General features: G+C 49.0%; 5 protein-coding genes across 5 annotated transcripts; 2 read left to right on the top strand and 3 right to left on the bottom strand.

Moving 5' to 3' along the window:
- Positions 1–305: 305 nt before the first annotated feature.
- Positions 306–3,482, bottom strand: CI109_102814 (uncharacterized protein; the record flags this gene model as incomplete). Its single annotated transcript, XM_032001205.1, has 1 exon — positions 306–3,482. One exon carries the CDS (start codon positions 3,480–3,482, stop codon positions 306–308), a length of 3,177 nt encoding a protein of 1,058 aa, XP_031864095.1.
- A 491-nt stretch (positions 3,483–3,973) lies between these two features.
- On the top strand, positions 3,974–5,912 carry CI109_102813 (nicotinate phosphoribosyltransferase; the record flags this gene model as incomplete). Its single annotated transcript, XM_032001204.1, has 9 exons — positions 3,974–4,048; positions 4,177–4,303; positions 4,371–4,613; positions 4,687–4,743; positions 4,819–5,012; positions 5,070–5,196; positions 5,260–5,568; positions 5,628–5,773; positions 5,829–5,912. The coding sequence occupies 9 exons, from the start codon at positions 3,974–3,976 to the stop codon at positions 5,910–5,912; spliced, it is 1,362 nt and encodes a 453-aa protein (XP_031864094.1).
- A 1,272-nt stretch (positions 5,913–7,184) lies between these two features.
- CI109_102812 (diphosphomevalonate decarboxylase) lies at positions 7,185–8,610 on the bottom strand (the record flags this gene model as incomplete). Its single annotated transcript, XM_032001203.1, has 3 exons — positions 7,185–8,075; positions 8,196–8,442; positions 8,561–8,610. 3 exons carry the CDS (start codon positions 8,608–8,610, stop codon positions 7,185–7,187), a joined length of 1,188 nt encoding a protein of 395 aa, XP_031864093.1.
- A 306-nt stretch (positions 8,611–8,916) lies between these two features.
- Positions 8,917–14,297, bottom strand: CI109_102811 (uncharacterized protein; the record flags this gene model as incomplete). Its single annotated transcript, XM_032001202.1, has 14 exons — positions 8,917–9,439; positions 9,504–10,114; positions 10,171–10,380; positions 10,435–11,355; positions 11,408–11,775; positions 11,832–12,247; positions 12,297–12,454; positions 12,514–12,836; positions 12,889–13,148; positions 13,207–13,661; positions 13,721–13,796; positions 13,846–13,982; positions 14,045–14,102; positions 14,167–14,297. 14 exons carry the CDS (start codon positions 14,295–14,297, stop codon positions 8,917–8,919), a joined length of 4,647 nt encoding a protein of 1,548 aa, XP_031864092.1.
- A 291-nt stretch (positions 14,298–14,588) lies between these two features.
- Positions 14,589–15,815, top strand: CI109_102810 (uncharacterized protein; the record flags this gene model as incomplete). Its single annotated transcript, XM_032001201.1, has 4 exons — positions 14,589–14,601; positions 14,662–15,286; positions 15,351–15,685; positions 15,751–15,815. 4 exons carry the CDS (start codon positions 14,589–14,591, stop codon positions 15,813–15,815), a joined length of 1,038 nt encoding a protein of 345 aa, XP_031864091.1.
- Positions 15,816–24,599: the final 8,784 nt, after the last annotated feature.

Genomic DNA, 24,599 nt, shown 5'->3' with positions numbered 1-24,599 from the left:
CATACTGATCTACTGGCCTGTACACAGTCACCGGTCCTATTCTGAACGAAATGTTTAGGCACTCAGACTCAGGGTTGTTCTGTAGATCTGGAATCATAGTCATGACCAGCTGCACATGTAGGCGACAACAGAAGATGTCGCGCTGCTAACGGTAGGTCACAGAATATGACGAACTTAAATATGTTTGCCAGTGATTACGCCATGTTCTTGTGGGCAAGCCCGCTTCTGTGCAACATCCCTCATTACCTATGCTATGCATTGTGCGAAGTATGATGTGTTCCATTGTATATGATTGTCTTGCTATGCTATGACTCCACTGCGCTTCGACGTCTTCTTGCGATCTCTTCTCTCCTCCTGACCCGTCGCGCTTCTATGGCGTCACTCCCAACCTTTTGTCCGGCGGCGTTGGGACGAGACACACCTACTGCTTTCCCTTTTCTACTTGAAGAAGCTCTGATTGACGTCCGTCCTCTACCCTCGTTTCTTACGCCAGGACCAGAACCAATACTCGGCCTGCTCGTACTGCCGTTTCCAACCTTCCACGCTCTGACCAGTCTCCTTCTCGTCCCTCTACCGAGATACGACCATCGTTTCTTGTCCTCCGATCTCATAGTCTTATCCTTCTTCATTAATTCCTCCGCTATCTCCACCAACGAACTCTCCTCTCCTTCTTCTTTCTCTTTGACGTCCACGTACTCTTCCGTTTGTGAATCGGGATTCACCTTCCTCGCATATCCCTTGATGCCTCGAACCACTTTCCTTCCCACGGTACCCAAACCATCTTGATCATGCCTTTTCATCAATTCCAACGCACCCTTGAGATCTCCACTGAATCTCAGAGCTTGCGTCGCGACCGTCAATGCCTTTTTGTCGAGTCCAACGTCCAAATCAGCCAGATCCGTATAACACAGCCTCTTAGCTTCCTTGTACTTTCTCGCATAAGTCAAGGCTTGTATCATCGCCGTGACGGTTCGCAGATCGAGACCCTCTTCCGAACGTCGAATCTGTTCGTACATGTTCCTAGCGTAGGGCAATCGTCCTCTCCTGACATCTCCTCGTTCTTTCTTGCCCCATCCTACGAGCAACACGAGCAGCATCGATCTCGTGATTGGTACACCGATCTGACTCGCTAGAGAGAGCAAGTTTCGAGCTTCGTACATGTGTCCCGCATCCGCATAACCTTGCATGAGCGCTGTAACATGTCGTTGGTCGGGCTTGAAACCTCTTGCGATCAAGGCGTTCCAAACGATTCGGGCAGATGGTTGACTATTGATCTCGGTGGACGTCATGGCGTCAAATCGTAGTCGGTTCGCGAGTGATCGAGATGTCGACCGAGAGTCGATCGCTTCCAGCGCCTGGATGATCCTACTCACCGCGGAGTGGAATGCTGCGCTCATCTCGAGTCCGGCGGTAGGTTGGAAAGTGTCTTCCGAAGCAGATGGAGTCAGCTCTCGGAGTGAGGTTTTGGCAGTGGAAGCCTTGGCACCCGACGCCACAGCATCGGCAAGGACCGAGTCAAGCAGCGATTGAGTGGGTGTGCGATCTGGCGAGGCCTCCATCAATTGAGCTACCAGCGTAGCAAGATCGTGAGGAGAGTGGCGGAGGTCTGTTCGAGCAAAATCGACGATGAACTTCAAGGTGAGATCATTAGGCTTGACCCCACAAACAGCCATGATTTCCATGGCCTTCTCCACGCCAGCTAGCCCGTCTTGTCGAGCCATTGCCCCGAGCACATGATTGAAAGATCGAACACCAGGCTTGACCCCTGGTGGCAAGGTCCAATCGCTCGAATGGCGTTTCGCATCCTCGGTAATCGCAGTCGATAAAAGCAAGTCACCCGCCTCTTTCAGCAGTCCTACACTGGTCATGGCCTCGAGCAGTGTTGTGACTACGCCGTCATCGATCAACTCCACATTTTCGCACAGATTTCCCCACACCAACTTGATCCTGTCCAGATTTCCGCTCTTCGCCGAGACGGTAAACATCAACTTCGCTGTCTTGGCTGTCGGTCTGACTCCTCTCGCTCCATCTGCCTCTCCCTGTTGATCTGATGTACTCCAATGATCCAGATCGAATTTGCCCATGAGCTCTTCTGCCCCGCTGATATCTCCGGCGTCCACTCTCAATCTGACCAAAGCGTTCAGTAATCTCGCCTGCAGTGGTAGACCGAGCCGTTCTATATCGTGCAGGACCCGCTTTTCCAGATCTTGGTCAAATCCTAACGCTCGGTATCCACGTAGAATGGCCAATTGTTGACTCGCATAATCAGACACTCCGGTGACATTCGCTTCTCGAACGATCGCTCGAGCGGTAGGTAAATCGCCATTCTCGAGAAATGCCTGGAGGAGATGGTTGAACGATGCTGTTGTAGGTTTGAGGTTGAGCATATCGAATAGTTGGAATAGCCGAGGGACTTTCGAGCCTTTATGTATACCGAAATGCGCTTGCATGTAGATATCGATAACGTGCGACGAATAATATCGGTGAGGGAAAGTTTCCAATGAGAAGAATTCCACTATCGTCTTCCATGATTTGATCGACGATAGATCTCTTGCGATATTGTCGAATTGAAGGATGGGAGGTTGAGCGTCTCTCGCAACTTGTGCTTGTAGTCTTTCTTGCCAGATCGACTTGGCCAGACGGGGTACACCTAATCGATCGCAGAGATACAGAAGATGTCGTAGTAGTTTCCCATTCAGATACCGTCCAGTGAATGCGTCCTTGGCGAATTTCTCAGAAGGAAGGGCATAAGCGATGGCTCTGACGATCCGGAGTGCTTTCGCACTTTCTTCCGATTTCAATCGGAGAGCGATAGCAGGTGATTCTCGTAACACTTCAGCTGCACGACAGACGACTGATCGAAGTTCGTGGTGTCTGATCGAGGCGAGGTCATTTTGCGATAACGTAGTCAAGGTGAGTAGGGCGAGAAGTGGTTGTGATGGGATAAGACCACGAAACGTCTCGAGTGGAGGAAGGGGAGATGGCGGTAAGGAAGATAAGTCGTATGTGTGTAACCATGAATCGAGCCATTCATTCGTACGTTTCTGCTGTATATCTGAGAGTTCCGTCGTGTCAGAGTCGGGACCGACTCCGTACGGAGGTTCATGTCTCGTTGATAGCTCCTTCGTTCTTATCTTTGCGGAATCGGGATATCGAAACAACTCGCGAGAGGAGGACGTGTGGGATGAAGAGGGACAGTGTTGATGTCGATCGTCCTCTGCCAGAGCTACAGCAGCAGAATACGTCACGCCAGATGACGACGATATTCCTCTCCCTTTCTTTCCCTTTATACTCTCCCTTCTCGTACTTGATTCCGAATGAATTTTACGAGCTGCAGCTGGAGCAACATTGGTGGTGGAGGTGATAGCGCGCAGAAGAGCTTGTCGCGATGATTCGGCTGGGAGTGCTTGGGAAAAGGAAGAAGGCGCGACAACAGCGCTAGCTAAGCGCCTCGTACATGCTTGTCGGGCAGATGGTAGCATTGTACGAGATTTGAAGGAAGACAAATCTGCGAAGGAGCGGCGGCGAATTTCAGCAAAGTGAAACTGAGCCAATGGAAGTAGAGGTATTAGGTGGAGGGTAGCAGACACTCACGTTATACCTCGGACATGGATGGCGCGGCAACTTCAGAAGGCGAGAGGGACGAGTGAAGGGCGAACGGAGACACGATGTGGGATATGCGTGAGTGCTTGGGTCTATAGTGAGTTGTAATGATATTCGATGTTACTTTTGATTTCGAGTTTGTGGTTTGAGTGTGGTGCTAGCGGTAGGAGCATCTCGGAAAAGTCAGTGAGAGAGTTCACGAGACTTTCACGTTGTGACGTAAATGGGTAACACAAATAGAGATGAGGGGTGGTGGAGGAATGTCCACTCGTAACGAGTCGTTATTTATTTGGTTATCTATCAGGTCTATCTTGATTTACACTTCTCGCCATTCTAACATCCCACAGACCAACGCTTGTTCATCACCAGGATGACGGATATACTTCATGTTCCTGCCGAAGAAGTAGAGGTGCCTTTCAGTATCCTCGATACCGACTTGTACAAGGTATGTTTTGGACTGTCCACTTTCTTCAATTATTCTGAATTCCTCGTCATGTCCTCCTTGTCTGGCTAAGTGGAGTCGAGTAAATGATCTGAGAGGACTGACACGATGCGGCTTTTCTTTTAACGCAGTTGACGATGCAAAATGCTGTCTTGTATCATTTCCATGATGCCCAAGTCGTCATACGATTCACCAATCGTTCCCCTCACATGCTCTTCTCCAAAGACTGCTTCGACTGGGTCCAAGAACGAGTGAACCGTGAGTGACCTAGCACACCCACCTCGGGAACACAATCCGAACTCAAATTGAATGTTCTTCATGATAGGTTTGGCGAACATCAAACTCCGACCCGAGGAGCGACAGGCTCTATCTGCTACTTGCCCATATTTCCCCAAGTCGTACCTCGATTATCTCGAAAATGTACGATTGGACCCAATCAACCAGGTCAAGTTGACTTTCCACGCGAAGTCGACCGACGAGAACCTCGGCGAAATGGGTGAGATTGAATGTGTTATCGAAGGACCATGGAGAGATACGATATTGTATGAAGTGCCTATCATGTCAATTTGTGAGTCTGCTGTTTAACCACCATTCAGGTTGGTTTGGCGTGAATGATGCTGATAAGGGGTACAATTCGATAGTGAGCGAGGGATACTTCAAATTCGTAGATACGGATTGGAATCTAGATGGACAGCTAGGTGAGTGCTTTCCCCGTTGTTCGTACGACTCCATTCTCCAAGACAACAGTTTACTAACGACCTCTCGCTTCTCAGAACGTGCCAAACAGAAGGCTCTCGACCTCCTCTCACCTCCCAAACCGATCAATCCCCTTGCATTCTCTGAGTTTGGTACGCGTCGAAGACGAAGCTTCCAAACGCAGGATATCATCGTCCGCGGCCTCATAGCAGGTCACGAGGAATGGAAAGCTGCAGGAGGAACGGGTGGAGGTCTCAGCGGGACAAGTAACGTAAGCTCAAATGCCTTTCATTGACTATAGGGCATGTAACTGACCTTGGGTACACAGGTCTACCTTGCGCTGAAGTACGGCTTGAAACCTGCTGGTACGATTGCGCACGAGTGGATTATGGCTATCGGAGCGACATATGGCTATAAGGGTGCGAACGGTCGAGCTATGGACATGTGGGAGGCGGGTGAGTAAAGTCTACCTCAGCAATCATACCCATTTGGCTGATGGCATGTGACCACCCCTTAAGTCTACCCGCCTGGTCCTTCTTCTGCGCCACTCACAATGTTAACGGACACCTATACTGCTCAAGCCTTCTTTGTCGACTTTATCTCCGATCCTACCCGAGCGCTTAGGTGGTCGGTCCTCAGACAAGATTCAGGCGACGCTTTTGCGTTCGTCAAATCTGCTAAAGAAGCTTGGAAACAAGTGGAAGAGAAAGCTGGGGTGGATAATGGTGGAGTGATAGCGAAGGGCAAGAGGGTGATCTTCAGTGACGGGTTGGACACCGAGAAAGCGATTGAACTTCAAAAGGGATGCGACGAGTTGGGCATAGCGGGTGAGTGAGATCGATTGCTAATTTGAGAGACTAGTGCTCATACCTCATCGCTTGCCCAGCTTCATTCGGCATAGGAACTTTTTTGACAAACGATTTCCGCCGCGCTTCAAAACCCGACGAGGTGTCAAAACCGTTAAATATTGTCATAAAACTCAATCAAATAAACGGCAAGAACTGTATCAAGCTTTCGGACGACAAGGGCAAAGTGAGCGATCAGGTCATTTGCCAGCGTTTGCATAGCTGATAGAAATCCTTCACAGTATACGGGTGATGTGGACGAGGTCAAGCGAGCGCAAGAAGAGCTGGGATTGCCAGCTGAGCACGAGGACAAGCGAAGAGGATAGTATATCCTCGACCATTTTCGCGAATGATGGTGTCGACCGAACGGAAACTCGTCCAGTACATATGTAGAAACAGCTTGATCGGGGAGCGTAGCTAGATGTCTTGTCCTGTTTTGCCGGCAGACTATGCGTGTTCTAGAATGACGCCGTATTAGAGATCGTACGGTATAGAAATTTATTAGATTATGCAGTAAAGATTCACGACGAGGTCGACACAACAGAACTCAAAGGATGGTGGGCTCGGTGTTGTCGTCTTACCAAGCCTAAACCAAAAATCGTAGCCTGGATACTACTCTCAAGCCGACATCCATTGACAAGGGTCGAGTACACTCCTCGTAGAGGGTTATCGCACAAAAGACGCTCTCTCTCTCACCTTTCGAGATTGCTAAGAGGTTGGCAGGAACAGGGGTATTGCGAAAGGTACCCAAGACAAAATTTTGTCAATGAGGACGGACCAACCCTTCATGACCAAAGTACAGGAGATGAGTGAAAGGATGGTCAGTCCTCCTTGGTGCTCTCACTACAGTCCATGAGACCAAGCTGATGTCGTTGACCACTGAGCAAGGTATAAAATGCTCTCCATCTCACTTACTCTGACTACCAATTCCAACATTCATTTCGTGAGATCATAAAGAGTTGGGAGTTGATCTCATACTTGACCGCTCGATCAAATCAGTAGGCAATACACCTTACTACTTGCCCTAGCCATAGCGTGAAGCTTTTCCCGAACGACTATATCTTACGATGATTACTCACGCTCCCAAGACTTTCAATGTAACTCGATTGGCTTCGCTCTGTCGTCAAAGGTGAGTGGGCTGCACACCATCGCGCCCAGGCTCATTCTCCTCACCTGTGTCGCTATTGCATGAACCGAAGAAGCTGACCTTTCTCATCTGTTTCTCTCTCTGCCACCCCTCACCTAATGCACAATTCCCCCTTCCATCTCATCAGTCTCCAAGCCCCGGGTTTATCCACTTCATTCGAGAGTAAAATGCTCACTGCTGCACCTGTAAAGATAAGTAAGAGGTACACGTACCCTGTTCAATGGAGTGAGGGGGTCTTGCGAAACAAGATTGAACGTGCCAGACTGGCTGGGCTCCGACGGCACGGGAAGGCGTAAGCGCATGTACCTTATCAGCGAGCTGTGGCGAGATACACTGCTGGCCCAGTCTGGAAGTGATGGGAAGGACTGATTGATTAAATGCCAATGCATAGTCATGTAAATCGTATTCCATCCAATACTTTTGATCGCAAATGCAATGTCGTTCCCTTGCTCTAGGCCAGAGTCTTTGGGACACCTTGCTCGTTCAACAAACTCTCCTCTTTGCCCAAAGTCCTGGGGCCATCTCCTACTCTGGTGTGAATCAAACCCTTCACTGCTCCCTTTTCCCATCCGCCCTCTCGGACCACTCTGACATCGAACCCTTCTGGCAAGTCGTTCGTCTGCGTCTTGAATGGATCTTCGAATTCTTCTGTTGTCGGGAAATATTTCTTCACCGCACCAATGATGACTGGCATATTCTCCTCGAGAGCATAGATGACCGCATTGGGTCCCGCATCGAATGTGTATGCTGCGATATTCTTCCCACTTGCTCTGTTCAACTCTTCGACAAGGGCGATGATCGCTCTTGAGACGTCGTTGAGATAGAAGATAGGAGGGGAAGTGTCGAGACAAACAGCATGGAAAGAGTTCGAATCGATCATTGTGATCTTGGCGAATTGTTCGAAATCTTTCGACTTGATAGCTTGAGAGATAGCTTCCATTCGTTCGGGAACAACTTCGAGTCGGTTCTTCAACAAAGAAGAAGTTTCGACCGTACGTTGCATACCAGATGTGGAGGAAGTACCCTTCTTCGCATCGGAGACAACACAGATGAGAGCGTGCATCTCAGGCCAATGATCACGAGGCGCAACTTCCTCTGCGAGAGAATCGTTACCGCTAGGGTCGGATCCTTCTCGCCAAGCGACAAAGCCGCCAAACAAAGATCGACAAGCTGAACCGGATCCTTGTCGTGCGATGAGGGAGAGCTGAGAGGGTGTCTGGGGCAGTTCGTAAAGTTTGGAAAGGGACGCGACGAGACATGCGAGTCCGGAAGCGGAAGAAGCAAGTCCAGCAGCAGTGGGGAAGTTGTTGTATGATGCGATACGGAGGGGCCATGATGAGAGCTGAAGTATGATATTGACAAGAAATCAGCACGGCTTCGAAAGACAAAGAGGCCATGGCTTGACATTCCGTAGTTTGAACAATGGGAGTGTAGAAAAGCAGAGTCGACACACCACACTCACAGGAGGCAACGACGAATCCTTCTCTTCCAGCTCCTTCCTCCACGCTCTCATCTCCTTGATGCAGACCCACAGTCGACCGCCGTCCTTGATCACATCCTCCTTCCCGTTCAACCAGAGCTTATCGCCCTCCTCGAACGAAGCATCAACGCGCGAGGTGGTTGTCGATCGAAGATGGTCCTGGTCGAGCGTGACGGAGAGGGAAGAGTTGGTGGGTAGAATGAGTTTGGTATCTCTCTTCCCCCAGTACCTGTAATCGGATGGATTATATCAGCTTCGAGCCATGGTTATTTGATCAGTTGTTCGAGGTGCGAGCCGGCAGTTGTTTTGTTGATGAAGAGCAGCCAAAATCGGACCTATTCACTCACTTGATGCAAGCAATGTTGACGGGAGCAGATGTGGTAGCTTCGTACACCATGTTGTTGAACTATGAGAGGCTGTTAAGGCGAAGCTGAGTTTGATCAAGAAGGAGGAGATGAAGATGAAGCGGGGATGTAATGGTACGAGCGACAAAAGTCAGGAAATCAACAAAACCACGTGGAGACGCGAACGAAATCTGGAATTGTGGCGCTCCTTCCTGTGTCTCTGTGTCAATGGAAGCTATCGGCATGTTGACTGCATGATAGTTTGAGCACTGGTCTTCCATAACTTCCGCATCACCTCACTTAGCAGCGTAATGCATTCGAGTACGCTTGCTACGTGATTATGACCCAACGGCAGCTCTTCACGCCTCTACATCTGCCTCCGCTACAACCTTCCTTCCCCAAGCTAAAGCCTCCCAGGACTCCTGTTCCCAAGGAGCCAACATCGCGCTCCTCTGTACCCTCTTCGTGCCCGCTTCATCCCCATCGAGAGCCTCTGCAACACCTCTCAATCTCTCCGATTTGGCTACAATCTCCACATCATCTTCTTTCCCGACCGTCGTTGAAAGAACGCCGATCGCTTCGGTCGCTCGGTCCGCTTTGAGAAGCGCTTCTGCTAGTCTGTTTCTGGATATCGAGCTATCAGGTTTCGCTCGGACTGCACTTTCCAGAATGGTGTTCCCTTCGTCGATACGACCTTCGGAGATGGCGTGGTAGTACAGAACGAGGTCGGATTGACCAGATGAGTCTTCCTTGACTCTCGCTTCGAGCGGACGAGACAAAAGCTCAGAAAGAGCGGCGTCGATGAGGTCTTCGTCCGATGCTACAACTGCAATTGCCGCCATTGTAGAGATGACCTTCAATGATGGTTTCTCTTGTGACAAGCTACATCGCACCCGACGCCGGTCAGTGACGAATTCACAAGCAAAGCATTTGGTGCAAGACTCACCACTCCATTAGGTTACTCTTTGCCGTTTCTTTGGCATCTTCACCACCGAGACCCCAGAGTGTCCTGCTGAGTAGAACAGCGACCTCCTCTTTGACCCACATATCCTGCGCGGCAGTCGCTTCGTCCAGACTTGCCTGGAACGCCTCGAGAGATTCTTCGACCTGTCCTAGCCAGTAATGTGCGAGCCCCTGTAAGAGTCGACATTGGACCTTCAACGAGGTGATAGAACCATCCGAGGAACCAGAAATGAGCTCCCAGCAGTTGATGAGTCCGTCCAGACTCTGTTGATACTTCCCTGCTGCAAGCTGAACTCGGCCGAGATTGCATAATGCGGTAGCGTATCGTATTTCGATCTCAATGGATTCGTTATGCTCGAACTCCTCCTCCAATACGACAGCTGCACGCTCGAGCGACGACGCAGCTTCGTCTATCAAGCCAAGGCGCTCGCAGATCAGAGCGTACAAATGGGCTGCCGCACAGTCGCGCGGGCGTTGATGGCAATAATGTCGCAAAGCAAATGCTGGTTGGTGCAGCAGCGCGGTAGAGATATGTTCGTTGGGCGAGAGGAATCGCTCAAACGTAGATACAGCGAGTGCCAAGTCCGCTTCCAACTATGTAAAAGCCTCATCAGCATCAGAAGGTCACAGCTGTTAGTGTTTTCACGCACCAGAGATCCCGCGGAAAGAGTGACAGAATGTGAGAATAACGCCTTCGCGTGGTCTTTGTCCCCGTATCTCTCTGCGAGTAGTCCTTGTCCGAACCAAGCTCGAGCATAGTCGGGATCAATGATCTGGGCTTTAAGGAAACACTGGTTTGCGAGATCGCTGTCGTCCAAGCGGAAGTAGAGATACCCTAAGTTGGCCCACACAACAGGGTCCTATAGACATATCAGCACCAATTACACACGGCTCCCCCTAGCAGTCTCACTCACTTTGCCGTACAGCTCAAGGGAAACAACGAAGGCGTGTTGAGCAATTTGAGGTCCGGCTGTCCCACAGATCACACCAAGGGCGTTCCACAGTCTCTCATCTCCCGCATCTCTCTCCAAAGCAAGCCGAACTGCCGAGATTGCAGCTTTCAAACAAGCAATCTTGCTTTCGCCATCACTCAACCTCAAGGCAAGGGTGTGCAGAGCTGTCGCAAGGTCATACAATGCTGGATCCGCAACTCTTGGCTCATTCTTCAGCAGATGTGCTCGGTAGGCGAAGGCGAAGATGGACGTCTTCAACGTGTAGTCAAGATCCGCAGCTGCCTGCAGTAGATTGGCAGCATGTCCTAGTCCCTCGACCTGAGATCGACGATCGGTGTCGTCTTCGACAAGGTGTTGCAAAACGGGCTGGATGTACTCGAAGGTCGAACTAGCTTCTTCCAGACTCGATTCTTGAGAACTGAGTTCGAAAGTCGCATCGCCGATCACTTTCCACGCCCAAGGTCGATGGCTTCGCCCTGTTTGCAATACCTCAAAAGCGAGTTTGATCGCCATGTGAAAGGCGTTCCTCGATCGCTCTCTAAATCCACCCGCACCAGTTTGCCTACCTAAGGACAACATCGCTTCCGATAGAGCCGCGACCACGCCAATCTCTTTGCCTTCAGTCATCTCCATCACTTGCTCGTATGCCTCGATGGCTTTGTCGAATGCACCGAGTTGTCCGTGTGTTTCACCGATATCGTACAGCGCTCTCCAATTGGTAGGTTCAAGCTCCATAGCGTGCTGTAACGCTTTCAGACCCGCAACGTGACGGCCGCACTTGACGTAGGACTCTCCAAGCATGACCCATGTCGAGATATCGTCCGGCTCAGCGCGCAAAGCAATTTGATAAGCTTGTGCTGCTTTCGCATAATTCTTGTAATGCTAACAAAGGATTAGCTTGTGGCGAACCACATTTCATAACATACGAACTTACGACTTCGGTCGATCCCAAAGCCTTCCAAGCCCATCCGTTTTGAGGCGCGAATCGCCCCTTGGGGTTCATTGCTTCCCCTCCAGCTACACCGTCAAGACCACCTTCTCCCTCCATAACCCTGGTGGCGATGGAGCGTACCAAAGCCCATTCATCCTCATTCGCATACACGAATGCCAGTCGTCTGGCCGCTTCCGCCTCGGTGGCATCGAGCTCGAACGCTTTTTGGAAGCATTTGGACGCTCGGTCTTCGTCGGGCGGTGTCGCAGAGGAATAGCAAATACCAAGGGCGGTGTAAGCAGAGGCGTATGTCGGAAGCGCTCTGATGGATGCCATGAACCAATCCTCTGCGTGCTGTCGACTTTCATCATCTGAAGGATGAAGTTAGTACATCTGCGTGTTATTGACCACAGCCCGGATGACCTACCTCCGATCATCCACTCTGTCTGACCCAAACGCCACCAAGCTCTCGCTCGCTGGTACGCTTCGTCGTCTTTGCCTTCCTGCTCCGCTCGCGCATCCCTAGTCTCCACAACACTCTCCAGCAAGTCTCTTCCTTTCTCCAGCTTGCCCTCATTGACGAGACACCAAGCGAGTTCTTCCTTTGCAGCTACCACATCCTTCTCGTCTCCACCCGCCTCGAGCAACATCTGGAACAATTTCCTCGCCTCCGACCATTTGCCAGCAGCTTGATAGATCTGAGCTCTGGCGAATCTGGCTTCTGAGTTATCGGGATACTCTTTGAGAACACCGGTGAGGAGACGAGTGGCTCGCGTATGGTGTTTTGGCGCAAAGTATGGCACCAATGCCACACCTAGAACGGTATCCAAGGAAGCCTTCACACTAAATTTCCATTAGATCTATGCTGGCGTAAGGTGGTGAAAAGACTTACTTGGGAAGTGAGATACCTCGTTCGGACTCCACTTCCTTTGCCAACAAGCGACCTTTCTCAGCAAAGGCGACTGCATTAGCCCAGTCCTCTTCTTGTACGGATATCCTCGCCAGAACGCGGTGAGCAAAGATCGATTTCGTCAATTTGTCCGCGAATTTCTGAACGAGGAAGAACAGTTAGTGTGAGTCTGCGATACGAAAGAACCAATCTCGCTCACGGTCATGGAGGTGACTAGCTCGTCTCTTTCCTCTTGGTCGATATCTTCGGCCAACAACCCATCCTTTCCAGCGGCTCGTCGGGCTTTACGACGCTCTCGGGCATTCTGACCGGCTTTCCCTTTCTTTGCTCGATATTTCTTCGTCGGTTTTGGTTTGGCCGAATCCGTCCCGTCCGCCGACTCAGACGCCTGCACTTCTTCTTCTTCTTCTTCAGGTTCCGGAAGTGGCAGCTTGAACCAACGGCAGTAATCATCGATAAGATATGTCATCGTGGACTCGGGGAATGTCTTAGCGTATTTGTGCAGCAGTTCAAGATCGTAGACTGAAAATGTGGGATTAGCTATCGAAGTATTGCTTGTTGAGGGGGAACCCACATATAGTCGGTTCATCCTTGCCTTCCAACACCCAAGCCCAACCTTCCTCAGCACCTTTACCCGAAAGTTCGAGAAGGATAAAGCCATTCGCGAGACCGTCCGCGCGCTGTAAAGCCTCTTGCTTAGACGGCTTCGGGTACTCTGCAGGCTGGAATAGTGTTGGAATGGGAAGTCCGGACGAAACAGCTTGCTTTGACGATGAAGGGGTCTGTTTGAGGACTGGCGGTTGTTGACTTTTATGACCCGGTTTGTCGTCACGTCTGTATTCAGACAATTCGTCAGAACATATTCTCCTGATCTGCGGTTCAAACTACTCACCCAAGGCTGGCCACGAGCTTCCGCCAAAAGTTGAATTCCCTAACCTCCACTTCCCTTCTCACCACGTCTGTCACACCGGGGTGATTCCCAACTTCTCGTAGCAGGTCTACCATTCGCATACCTAACTCTCCACCAAGAACCTCAGCGTCCACTTTCCGTCTGACTTCCTTTTCTCCACCTGCATTAAGTCTCGATCGTCCAGCTTTCACCTTCGCCTCGGTACTGGTGTAGACTAGAGACTCGACACGCACGAGAAGGAACAGTAAGAGCGGTAGGGAACCAACGAGATGTTGAACGTGAGGGATGGCTGTGGGTAGTGTAGGAAGGACAGCTGCTGATGCTGGAGGATAGATAGGACCTGGGAAAGGGACATACGCCCCGGCAGGCAGAGGAAGTGATTGCAAGAGAGGCACAAGAGGTGATGAAGGCAGAAGTAGATCTAGCGCTCGGTATAACTGGTATGGTCCCTATAATCAGCATGGTAAGCAGAATGGGTTGGTCATTCCATGCTCACTCGATCTTCAGGGCCATGCTTGACTCGGAGTTCTACGAGTTCTTGCAAGTATGACGTGCACTTCTCAGCATCGCCACTATTTATTAGAGTCAGTGTCTGGGAGTCTTGTGTCAAACAACACTTACTCGTCGCACGCCGTCTGAATGAGCACTTCCAGGAAGGCGCCAAGCTCTTCCCAGCTCTCTAGCTTCTCGTATAACTTTTTGAGCCCAACGGCAGCCAGTGGATGTGTTGGTTGTAAGCGGTAAAGATGGACGTATGACTGCGAGTGGACAAACCCCAATCAGCTAACAGCGAGCACCCTCTACAACAAGTGCGACCTACTTTCTTCGCTTCATCGAAACGTTCTAGTTGTGTAAGAGCTAACCCTCGAAAGGCCAAGCTGTAGATAAAACAGGAATCAGCATGGTTCTAACCGCTGCCATATATCGTGCGGATATACTTACACTTGCGCCGCTTCTGGAGCTTTCTCATCTATCGACTTGAGCAAGTTTGTAGCTTCATAAAGTGCAGATTCCGATTCCTTGTTCTCCAAATGCAACTTGATTGATTTCAATGACTTTTTGACCGTCGCCATGCTGTGCTGGGTATATTTGGGTCGCGAGCCGACGTATTGCTATGCTACTGCACCGATCAGACCCGTGTTGTATGCAATGCAAGAGAAGAAGCTGTTTGTTGAACGATCTAGTTGAACTATAGGTTGTAACCTCGAAATCGATCATGATCTGAACTGCTATCTCGATGACGCTGTGATGGCAAGATTACGGAATATCAGGCTCATTCTTCGCTGCTCGCTCGTTCGCTCGTAACAACACAAATATTGAGACAATACACCTCGCTTTTAAACATCGACTATCATACGCTCAAAATGACTAGATCTCGTGAGTAAACCCTACATCTGCTGAGTCGCTCGGAGAGACGGACGCTAATACTCCAATCAGACGCGAAAAACAACACTACTCAGTCGACACTCACATACTACGAGAGATCCCTTCTTCGAAAGGACGGCGCATCTCGCAGAGTGGGCAACGATTCATTTAAGCCCCTCGACTCGTGCTATCTGTGTCTATCGAAACTGAATGACCCCGTCGCTTGTCCTCAAGGTCATTCGTACTGTCGAGAATGCTGCATATCGAATCTGATCTCGCAGAAAGCTGGAATCGATGCCCAAAAACGTGAGATGGAAAGATGGGAGGAGAACGAGCGATTAGAGAGAGAGGAAGCGAGGGCCAAAGCCAGAGAAAGAGTGGTTCTCGATTTCGAGAAAGGGATGAGTCTCGGTGGAAGCGGTGGTAGGAAAGAATTACCGTTGAGTGAAGAGGAGAAGAAGGAGCGGGAGAAATCCGGAAACAAGTTCCAATTCGATCAGCGTGTCGTCGAACGGGTAGCGAAAGAAGCAGAAGAAAAGGCCTTACGGACAATAGAGTCGGAACAGGTTGAAGCTAGGAAATCCAAACTGGCGGCGTTCTGGTTACCAAGCTTGACGCCAGACGCGAAGATAGGACAATTGAAAGACATCAAGCTGCAAACGCTGTGTCATGTCGGCGGTGCACCTCATCCTATATCGTGAGTAGTCTATACGAATTCGATCCTTGCAGTCATTATGCTAACACACATATCAACTGGCTAGTCGGAAGACCCTGCTCCCTGTGGTCTTCACATATCCTCCCGCGTCCTCATCAAAACCAATCTGTCCATCATGTAGCAAAGAATTGTCCAATTCCAACTCATCCGTCCTCCTCAGCTCCAGATCACCAGTCTCATCATCGACGGAAGTCGAGCCATCGGCGGATGGCGACGACGGCCGAAAGAAGAAGAAGCAGAAGAAAGACAAAGATGACCCATTAGTGTGTGGGCATGTCGTCTGTCAGACTTGTTCTGATACGATTGTGAAACCACAAGGGCGATGTTCGGTCTGCGAGGCAAAGGTGGAGGATAGTGGTATAATACCTCTGGGGAAGGAGGGTGAGTCACAGTCTTTGGTCGACTGGGACAATCCGTTACTCGCCGATGCTGACGTTACGCTACAGGGACCGGGTTTGCTGCCGCTGGCGGTGCGGAGGTCAAGAAAGCTACAACTGCTTTCCGTGTATAGATCTACTGCAGCGCACCATATGACTACACCGAATATGCCATCCTCACCTTGCAACTCATCCGAATTTACCACTGTCACACTGCAACCATGCAAAGCACGGAAATAGCACTGCTACAGGATCAGAAAGGATCGAACGGTTCAGGTCTCGCGCGCTCTGACAAGCCCGCTTGCCTTTGATCATTTATTGGAGTGATTTTTCGCTTTTGTGACACACATATCAAAAACAGTGCGAAGGCTAGTCTATGAAGTGCACTCTTGCTCGCTGTCAGCTTTCACTAACCCCCAGGCGTAAAACGAGATGACTATTTCCAACGTCATATTTCTCATCGTATTTGCCTCCATTCAACTTCCCTGAGATGAAAAGTGGTATCCGTCTGCAGAGTTTGAGCATCTCTTTTGCTTTCATTCAGCTCCTCCTAATGCGGAAAGGAATGCCTCTGTGCAGTGAGAATTGGCAGTGATATGTCTGCTTTGATCTTGCTCCTCTGGCGCAAAAGGAGGGACCTTTTCACGACGTTATGTGTTCAGGAGCATCCTTGCGCATCCTGCATATAAAAGGCGCGTTCTGGGAGTACAGAACCATGTTTTTCAGTCCTTTTACACATTACTTACAACACATACTGTACCAACCTTCAAACCCAACACAACAATTGTTTACTTCCCAAGATGGCAGATGACTCCACTACCGAACAGACACAAGATTTCTTTGCCAGTCACAATGACACTCAACATGTTATTCAGCAAGCTGAGCATCAATTTTCAATGGACTTCACTGCTGACTCCAACAACTTTCAACAACCTGCAAACGATACCTGGTTCCTCCCAGGTGAAATAGAGGGTGCTTTGGCCCACTGTGCATCACCTCAACCATCTGACCAGCCTCTCACCGCTTCACTGCGTGATGACTACACACAACATCCACAAGGTTCTGGCACCTCATTGTTGCGCCCAACTCTGAACATAGCGCACTCACCTGCAGATCAAGGCCTACTGGAAGCAGATCTGAACAACTTGCTCCCATCACAGTGGTCCAAAGGCTTTGCCAACTTTCCACACCACAGTTCCCCACAAATGCAACCTTGTCATAGAGAGCAGGGTTGGCCCACTTTTGCCCAAATAGACCAAGCACAGTTTAGGCCGGGATCTGCTGGACAGGAAATGAGCAATGTGGCACAGACAGAACAACTCACTGATCTGTCCAAGTCAGCTTCGCATAGCAGTCCAAACTGGAGGTTTGGGCCACCATTGACGCCCCAGGATTACAAACATAGGAAAGCTCGTACAATCAGGAGAGGGATGTTACGCCTTGGTAAGCCAAGCCATAACACCAAGTACATCAACATCACCGCACGGACCACCACCTCCCAACGCAGTGGTGCCAACCGCACGGTGTGATCGCCTACAAGAATAATAAGCACAACACAACCACTCGGTGCACTCAACGACATGAACAATAAGCACAATAACCATACACCGAGCGCCGCCCAACGTCCGACGTTCTTCCCAGCCACACACCGAACGCCGGTCACCGCCCCTGGTAGTAAAACCCCTCAGGTAGTGTCGCCTCCCAGTTACTAGAAGGACACATCACCGTGGGAATATCGTAGTACACAGGGAAAGGACGTTGAACAACACCGAGCCCTGGCTCCGACTAGTTGGACACTTCTTCCCCTCTTCTGTAGAGATTGAATATCATACGTTACTCTCCATACATTATTCTTAACTACCTCTGCATTACCTACACTTGTGCAAACACCACACCGAACCTCACTACATACCTACAGACAGTTGGCATACCCCTCAACTTACCTTCGGTATTCCACTCGTCCGGTATTACAAGTCACATCCCCTTACTCCTTGACCTCCCGTCATACTCTTCACTCGTCCACCTGGCACCCTTTTCTCTTGAAGCGTACCAGGCGTAACAAGGGAACAGTTTGAAATCAACAGCGACTCGTGCCATCAAATCTGGAGCAAGCTTAAAACAAACAGCAGGTGTCTCACAACAAAAGAGTAAATTGCCTCCAAAGCCAAAGGCCACTTGCAAATGCAGGTCACAGAATTGCTCCAACCACTCGGTACAGGATGCAGCAGCACTGCGGTATTCTCATACATCAACCACAAACCCCTGTGGGAGGGATCTATACCAAAACAATGGGCCATATACTTTATGGGGAATTGTTGTCTGTGGAAGCTGCGTAAGCTTGGTCTTCTTGCATTTGAATCTTTCCCTCATTGTTGCAGTAAGGAGATTTGACATATCTTCTATCATAGGCTCAAACTAGTGATTCAATCAAAACAAACCCAGAATTATCAGAGGACGAGAGAAACCTGTTGCTCACAAGAAATAAGCAAAGACGTTTTGACTAGACTTTTCAGAAGGGAGACTGTAGTGAGGATAGAGGCCCCTTTATAGCTTTTGTGCCTAGTGTGGTATTGCAATGAATTGATGTCTGGTGTGTCAGATAAATGATCCTGCTCCTAAAGAGTATGTTGCGCTGAAGCTTGAGACAGGAAAAGCCACTGCTCCATCTGCTATCGTGAAGGACAGATACTAAGACCTACGTTGGTGGTGACAAATTAAAAAACAATGAGCTACTGGTCATACAATAAGTTGCAGCATTGAACCTGGGTCATCACATTGGTAATAGAGGGGGTGTTTCACCACATGAAACCTCAATATTGACTAGGAGAATGCTTCATTGATTGACAGCAATGTATCAGGCAAAACAATAAGGCTTGGTGTGGTAGGCCAGCCAAGTATTGTAGATGGCCACAGGGTTGTAATGTTTTGATGTGTAAGGCCAAGTGGTCCCAGACAACACTCTCATGATGAAGGCAAGAAGGTGCATTGGCAGAAGGACAGCAAACAGGAACTGGAAGGAAAATGGCAGGAAGCAAGTGAAGACTGCCCTGTAGACATGATTATGGTCTTCAGAACCATCATGTAGTGTCACTGGCGGCACACCAGTGGTGATTCACAGATTTACATTCTTGCACCATGACAGCACCTTCTGACATTGTCCATCTTTGGGAAGGACATCATCATAAAAGCGGCAAACCTTCTTACTTCAACTTGACCATGATCCTGCCACGTGAGAAAGCTTCTGGTCTTCCAACCCAAGATTCTTGTCATCTCTAGCGTCCTCACCAGTGATGGTATACATATTTAGGTCTGCCAACAGCTCTGTGACCCATGTATCCTTCTCACTAACACAGCACAACAATCACCAGCAAGCTCACAGCAACATGTCACCCAACCAATCTCATGACAATCTCAATCGTGTATGTGAGAATCAAATGCCCTCATGGTTCAGACCAGGTTCTCCTGAAGTAATGTGGCCGATGTTCGGAGCCTTACCCAACCCTGCAGCTCCAGGGTGGCAAAACACTTTGCCACTGGGCATTGATCACATCACACCACAGCTGAACCACTTTGAACACAGACAATTTTCACCATTCCCATATATGAACATGCCATCATCCAGTACAATATACACACAGCACAGTGTTTCAAACCCATGGGAAGCCCGTAATAATGATGGCCTGCTCACCCTCTCCCCCCAAATGAAAAACATCACCACTCAGGACCTGTACCCACCCATCCCAGATCCCTTTGACCTTTTCACTCCAAATCTTTACCATTCTCATGCCTCCTCAAACGCTTCACAGTTTCAGAGCTCTCTGCAAATGCCTTTTATTGCGGAAGAGATTCATGTGGACTTCACTGGTGAAGATGTGGCTCCAGACTCACTTCTCTATGCTCAGAGTCCCAGCATGGAACATATCAACTACTCAAACAATCCTCTTGAACACCTTACCAGCTTCAATACAACTGGTGACACCTACACCAGAGATACTGCCAGGACATCAGCTCCCTCCATGTTCGACATACCTCTCGATCATCTTGTGCCAGTTGAACAATCCTGCTATTCATATGCCCCAACGGATACACAACCGTACTTCACCATGGACAACGGAAGCTTGCCTCTTGTTTCAACAGACCTCTGTGACATTGGCACTCCTGCCTCCATTCTCAAAGCCAATGAAGGCAAGTGGCTCTCAGCACAAACCATTGGCTCAGCTTCTCAACTTGACATGGCTGATCAAGATTTGCTGTTCCAATTGGGTCATCCAAGCATCCCGCATTTCAAGCCTGAACTTGATCATCAAAGGGCCTCACAGCAGACCAATGTTCCACCAGATATTGGTTGCTTAACCCCAACACAAACTCTGTTCAATTTGGATCATGTAGAGACTTCAAGTACCAATATGGATGTTGGTAACCAGGATGACAACCAGCAAGATGTCAGTCCACCTGCACACTTGCCTGACACAGATGTTTTGTTCAGCTCTGGCAAACCTGATACCATCTATCTGGACCTTGGCAGCAATCCTCAGGGCACCAGACAGCAGGATGTCAGTCCACCTGCTCACAAAGAACTGGCTGACACAGGTATCTCACTCAACCTTGGGACACCTTGTACCTCTCCCTCCACCTCCGGCCTGAGCCAAGATAACTCTGAGCTCTCCAAGCGTCTCTCCTTAGAGCAACTGGCTCCATCAGTTCACTCGAGACACAGTCCTCTGCAAGCTTCATCTCCTGCCCTTGACACTGGCAAGACAACATGCACATTAGGAATGGAAAAAACAAATCACATTAAATGTGAATGTGCCTCTCCATTGTGCAGACACAATTCGAGCAAAGATGGTAGAACTGGTACTTCGACCTGTTGTTTGCCAAGTTTGAGATCCACTGAGCAAGTCCGCCTTGCAGGTGTAGGCATATGTACCAAATGTGTGAGTCACCAGAAAGAAGCCAGGGGTGTCCAAATAGCATTCTTACTCTACAGATCAGTTGATGAATGCTAAACTGAGAGATCTCCGTAGTTTCTTTCACAAAAGGCTATCAATAGTAATCCCAGTTTGAGTGCAAAAGCAAAGGAGGCATTGTTGTTGCTGTTATCAAAGAAGATGCAAAGATTCAAAGACAACATTTCCTTGAAACATAATCAACAGCATTCACCATACTGTATTTGTACATCCACCCACTGTAAACATCACAAGGTGAAAGGAAGCAATGGACATGTTCCACCATGTAGCCGGAGAGTGAAAGCAAAAGAAGCTGAGAGCTTTGGTGTTTGTGGCTGGTGTGTAAGTCAGCGAGATGTATCTTTTCTCATCTATCATGTGACATTGTATGCTTGTCATCATCTTGCGGTGCTAAAAGTACGGGTCTAGCGGCAGAACCAGACAGCAATTTCTACCAATCCTAGTATAGACAGTGATGCAGCAGCAAGACTCATATTACAGTGTCAGTTTGCAAATAAGCAAGTCACAGCTGACCGAGCCAAGAGAAAGCAATCTCAGAAGGGGAAAAAGTTGGTTGGATAGTTCTGTCAGAGGCGGGTCCGTTGACGGGCCTAAGCGGGGAATACGGGTTACGAATAGTACAAAGTCCTGTACCGAATTGTACAAGTCAAATACCGAATGTACGAGACTTGGGGTTGACTGGCAGATCGTTGTACCGGTTCCACAGTAGTGAACTAGACAGAGGAATATACATTCATCACAGGAATAACTATGTACGAGTCCTGTGCTCATGTATATAAGTACCAATGATGCCACAAGAACCGTGGGAACGATTAGTCAGTCGAATCGGTCATCTCCTATGACGGCTGTTGCCGGGCCGATGTCGAACTGGTTCCCGTTGGCTAGCGAGTCGAACTATTCGGCGGCCGAGTCGAGGTGTCACGACATGAGTCGTTCGCTCAGTTGTACTGGGTCGTGACAAGTTCCAATTTGTCATTACCCACTAGAATGTTGGCATTCCTAGGAGATATTGTCCTACTACAGCTATATTTACTTGATATTATAGCCCCTCTCATCACAATAATGCGGTGGCCGTGATTACCTTTCAGCTGAATGTGTTGTCAGGAAAAAGGATGGAGATTTGTATATTTACTTAGCCAGAATGGATTTAGTGTTGACTAAGCTTGATAACAGCTGATAAAGATATGGAGAATACTATGAAGCACATGGGTGATGACTAACCCAAATAGGACCGCTAATAACCAGAAGCCCACCAAGCACGAGAAGGATTGCTAAGCATGAAATCATGACTAAACAAGGAGAGCGGTGGACTGGTACTGGGGTAGAAAGTACAAGATCATGACCTTTGGTGTTTGTGCCGGGGCAATTCTGACCGGATCTTAAGTGGCAATCAACATAGTATGCCAGATCATATGGCATTGTACAAGCTGTTCACTTCCTTTGATGTCACTCCTTTTACCCACAATGTGTCAGCAGGGGGCTGAAACATCTTCAGCCATAAAAGAAATGGAAGCAAACCTTTGTCCATACGGAGGAAGGCAGAGAACACCCATGGCCTTCTGATTGCAGACAGCTTCCCAGCACTTATGGTGAGATATATAAACATTCACATTTGTCTGATTGCTCATTTGATCTTCTCTCCTTCACAACACAACTCAGTACAATAACCTACATACTTGTCAAACCCTTGTCCATTGTCATGTCATTCCACATGCAGAACAATCACAGTGATACCAAAAACGATCTTGACCAAGAGGACAGTATATTATTCAATCAGCTATGGGCCTACATCAACTTTGACGAAGAGGAAGACCACACACACAACTATACACCGTCAGCACAACAGCTGGCTTCAACAGTCTCTCACTCAGCAGACAACCCTTCTTCTTCAGGTCTTGACACTGAGGTGGGCACAGTGCAGGCTAGTGGTGACACAAGCAAGCCGATCCCTCAGTATTATGCACCTTGTGAATGTGCATCAGACGAATGTTCTCACAACTTTGTGAATGGTAGAGACAGCAATGATCCAATATGTGGTATGTCCAGTTTCTGCTACAGTGCAGCAACACGTCTGACAGGTGTGAACATATGCACAAAATGTGTGAGTTGACCCAACCACTCAGTCCATCACACATTGTGTTTGTCTTGCCTACCAGATAATGGATCCTGACAGAGTTTCGTAGGTGAATTCGGAAGAGGCAATCAACACAAACCCCTACTGGAGTCCAGAGACAAAGCAAACACTTCTGTCACTTTTGCCTGTGAACCTGAGGCTCAGTAGAAAGGGCAAGAAACTGCAAGATGCAAGCTATACATCTGCAAACTCACTGCAGTCTGCACCTCATGCATCCAGAGACTCACATTCCAAGGAAGCCCATACAGCTAGGAAGCAGAGGCATTATGCAAGAACTTGTACATGCACTTTACCCCAATGTTCAACACACAAAGTCAAAGGGACTGATGAACAAATCCAACCATGTGGCAGAGGATTGGTGGCAACCAGTCATGACCTGTGTTTTGATTGTGTGAGTTGCCAAGCCTCTACTTTTCCTCCTGTCTTTGCCTCTTCCCCTCCTCCCTGCATGAGCCCTCCTCCTCTGCTCTATACGATAAGATTGAAAATGAGCTTATTGAACATCATGACACACAGGGCAAGACAAGCAAGTGGTTGGAGAAAGATGCAAAGACCTGTACATGCACCTCAGCTAGATGTACAGATCACAAGCTGAAAGCCACTGACAACGATACGCCTGTGCCACCATGCGGTAAGAGATATCGGCACAAATTTGAGAGTAAAGACTATGGATTATGTTCTGTTTGTGTGGGTATTCAAATTGCTGATCTCCCTCTGGCTTTCTTTTCCCCCTCCTTCGATGCAGAACTTTACAGCTAACAGTGCACAATCAGCGGACCAATCCAAAGGCGCTCCGTACCAACACCAGTCTAGATAGCAACACTGCAAACGAACTCATTTCACAATGTCGATCAAAGTACGTACGAGAAGGGAAACGAACGGGCGAGGCGTAATAGGATAGATGCTAGTATTCATTCGCCAGCAGCTGAGAGTTAGTGATGTTGAGGTGACTTCAGGTCCTGGTACGATGGGCAAAGGACGGCGGTACCTGACGAATGACGCCGAGTTTGACATTCTTGTTTCCACACTTTCTGACGTCCTTGTGTGATAAACCGATACCCTCTGATGTGCATGTAATTAGAGTGAAGAGAGCTATCCATCTCAAGCTTCTGAGCGCGAGAAGACGTCCCTATGGTGAACTTGGCTATGGTTCGCGAGACGCCATTACACCTTGAAATATTGCCATGACGGAGAGGTACCCCGTGGTAAGTGTCACGCCTAGTACAAGGTAGTGTTGTGACCGTCACAAATCTTCTGTCGACTTGTGCGATTGACTCGTCCGCGGAGATTTACGAAGCTTTCGCGCTGAAAGGTTTTTGATCATACTTGTTAATGTTGGAATTAGACGTTAATACGAGACTGACTTGTGGACATTGCGGTGAGTATCATCGACCGCCAATGCTGAGACCAACGCGCAAGGTCCTATGGTTGATTAATTTGGAAGGTAGGTAGGTGAGATAGTCGTGTCCAGTTGAATGTGACGAGGAGCGTATTCGGACGTAGCAAAGAGTGGACAGACTTCAAAAGGGATCAGTTGATCAGACCACTTCAGAACGACAGATCTTGACGGCTCGTTCTTTTCGCGTCCTAAAGCAAGAACCTCGATGGCTATTCAGTTCGGACATGTTGAGCTGTCCTCGTAAATCGGATCTATGTATCCTTCAGCGGTCGTAACAACTCATACAAGACACCGTCAGATCTTCTCCGCTGGATGTCGCAGGGTTTGATCTCCCACGTCTCACACATCACACATCGTGCTCCAACGCCTTGTCGTTATTCATCGAGCTCCCCATCAAATGCCCGAACAACCTCAAATC

Source organism: Kwoniella shandongensis, chromosome 5, assembly GCF_008629635.2.
Source record: "Kwoniella shandongensis chromosome 5, complete sequence".
In the NCBI taxonomy this organism is placed as follows: Eukaryota; Fungi; Basidiomycota; class Tremellomycetes; order Tremellales; family Cryptococcaceae; genus Kwoniella; species Kwoniella shandongensis.
This window is presented reverse-complemented; position numbering and strand designations above follow the sequence as displayed.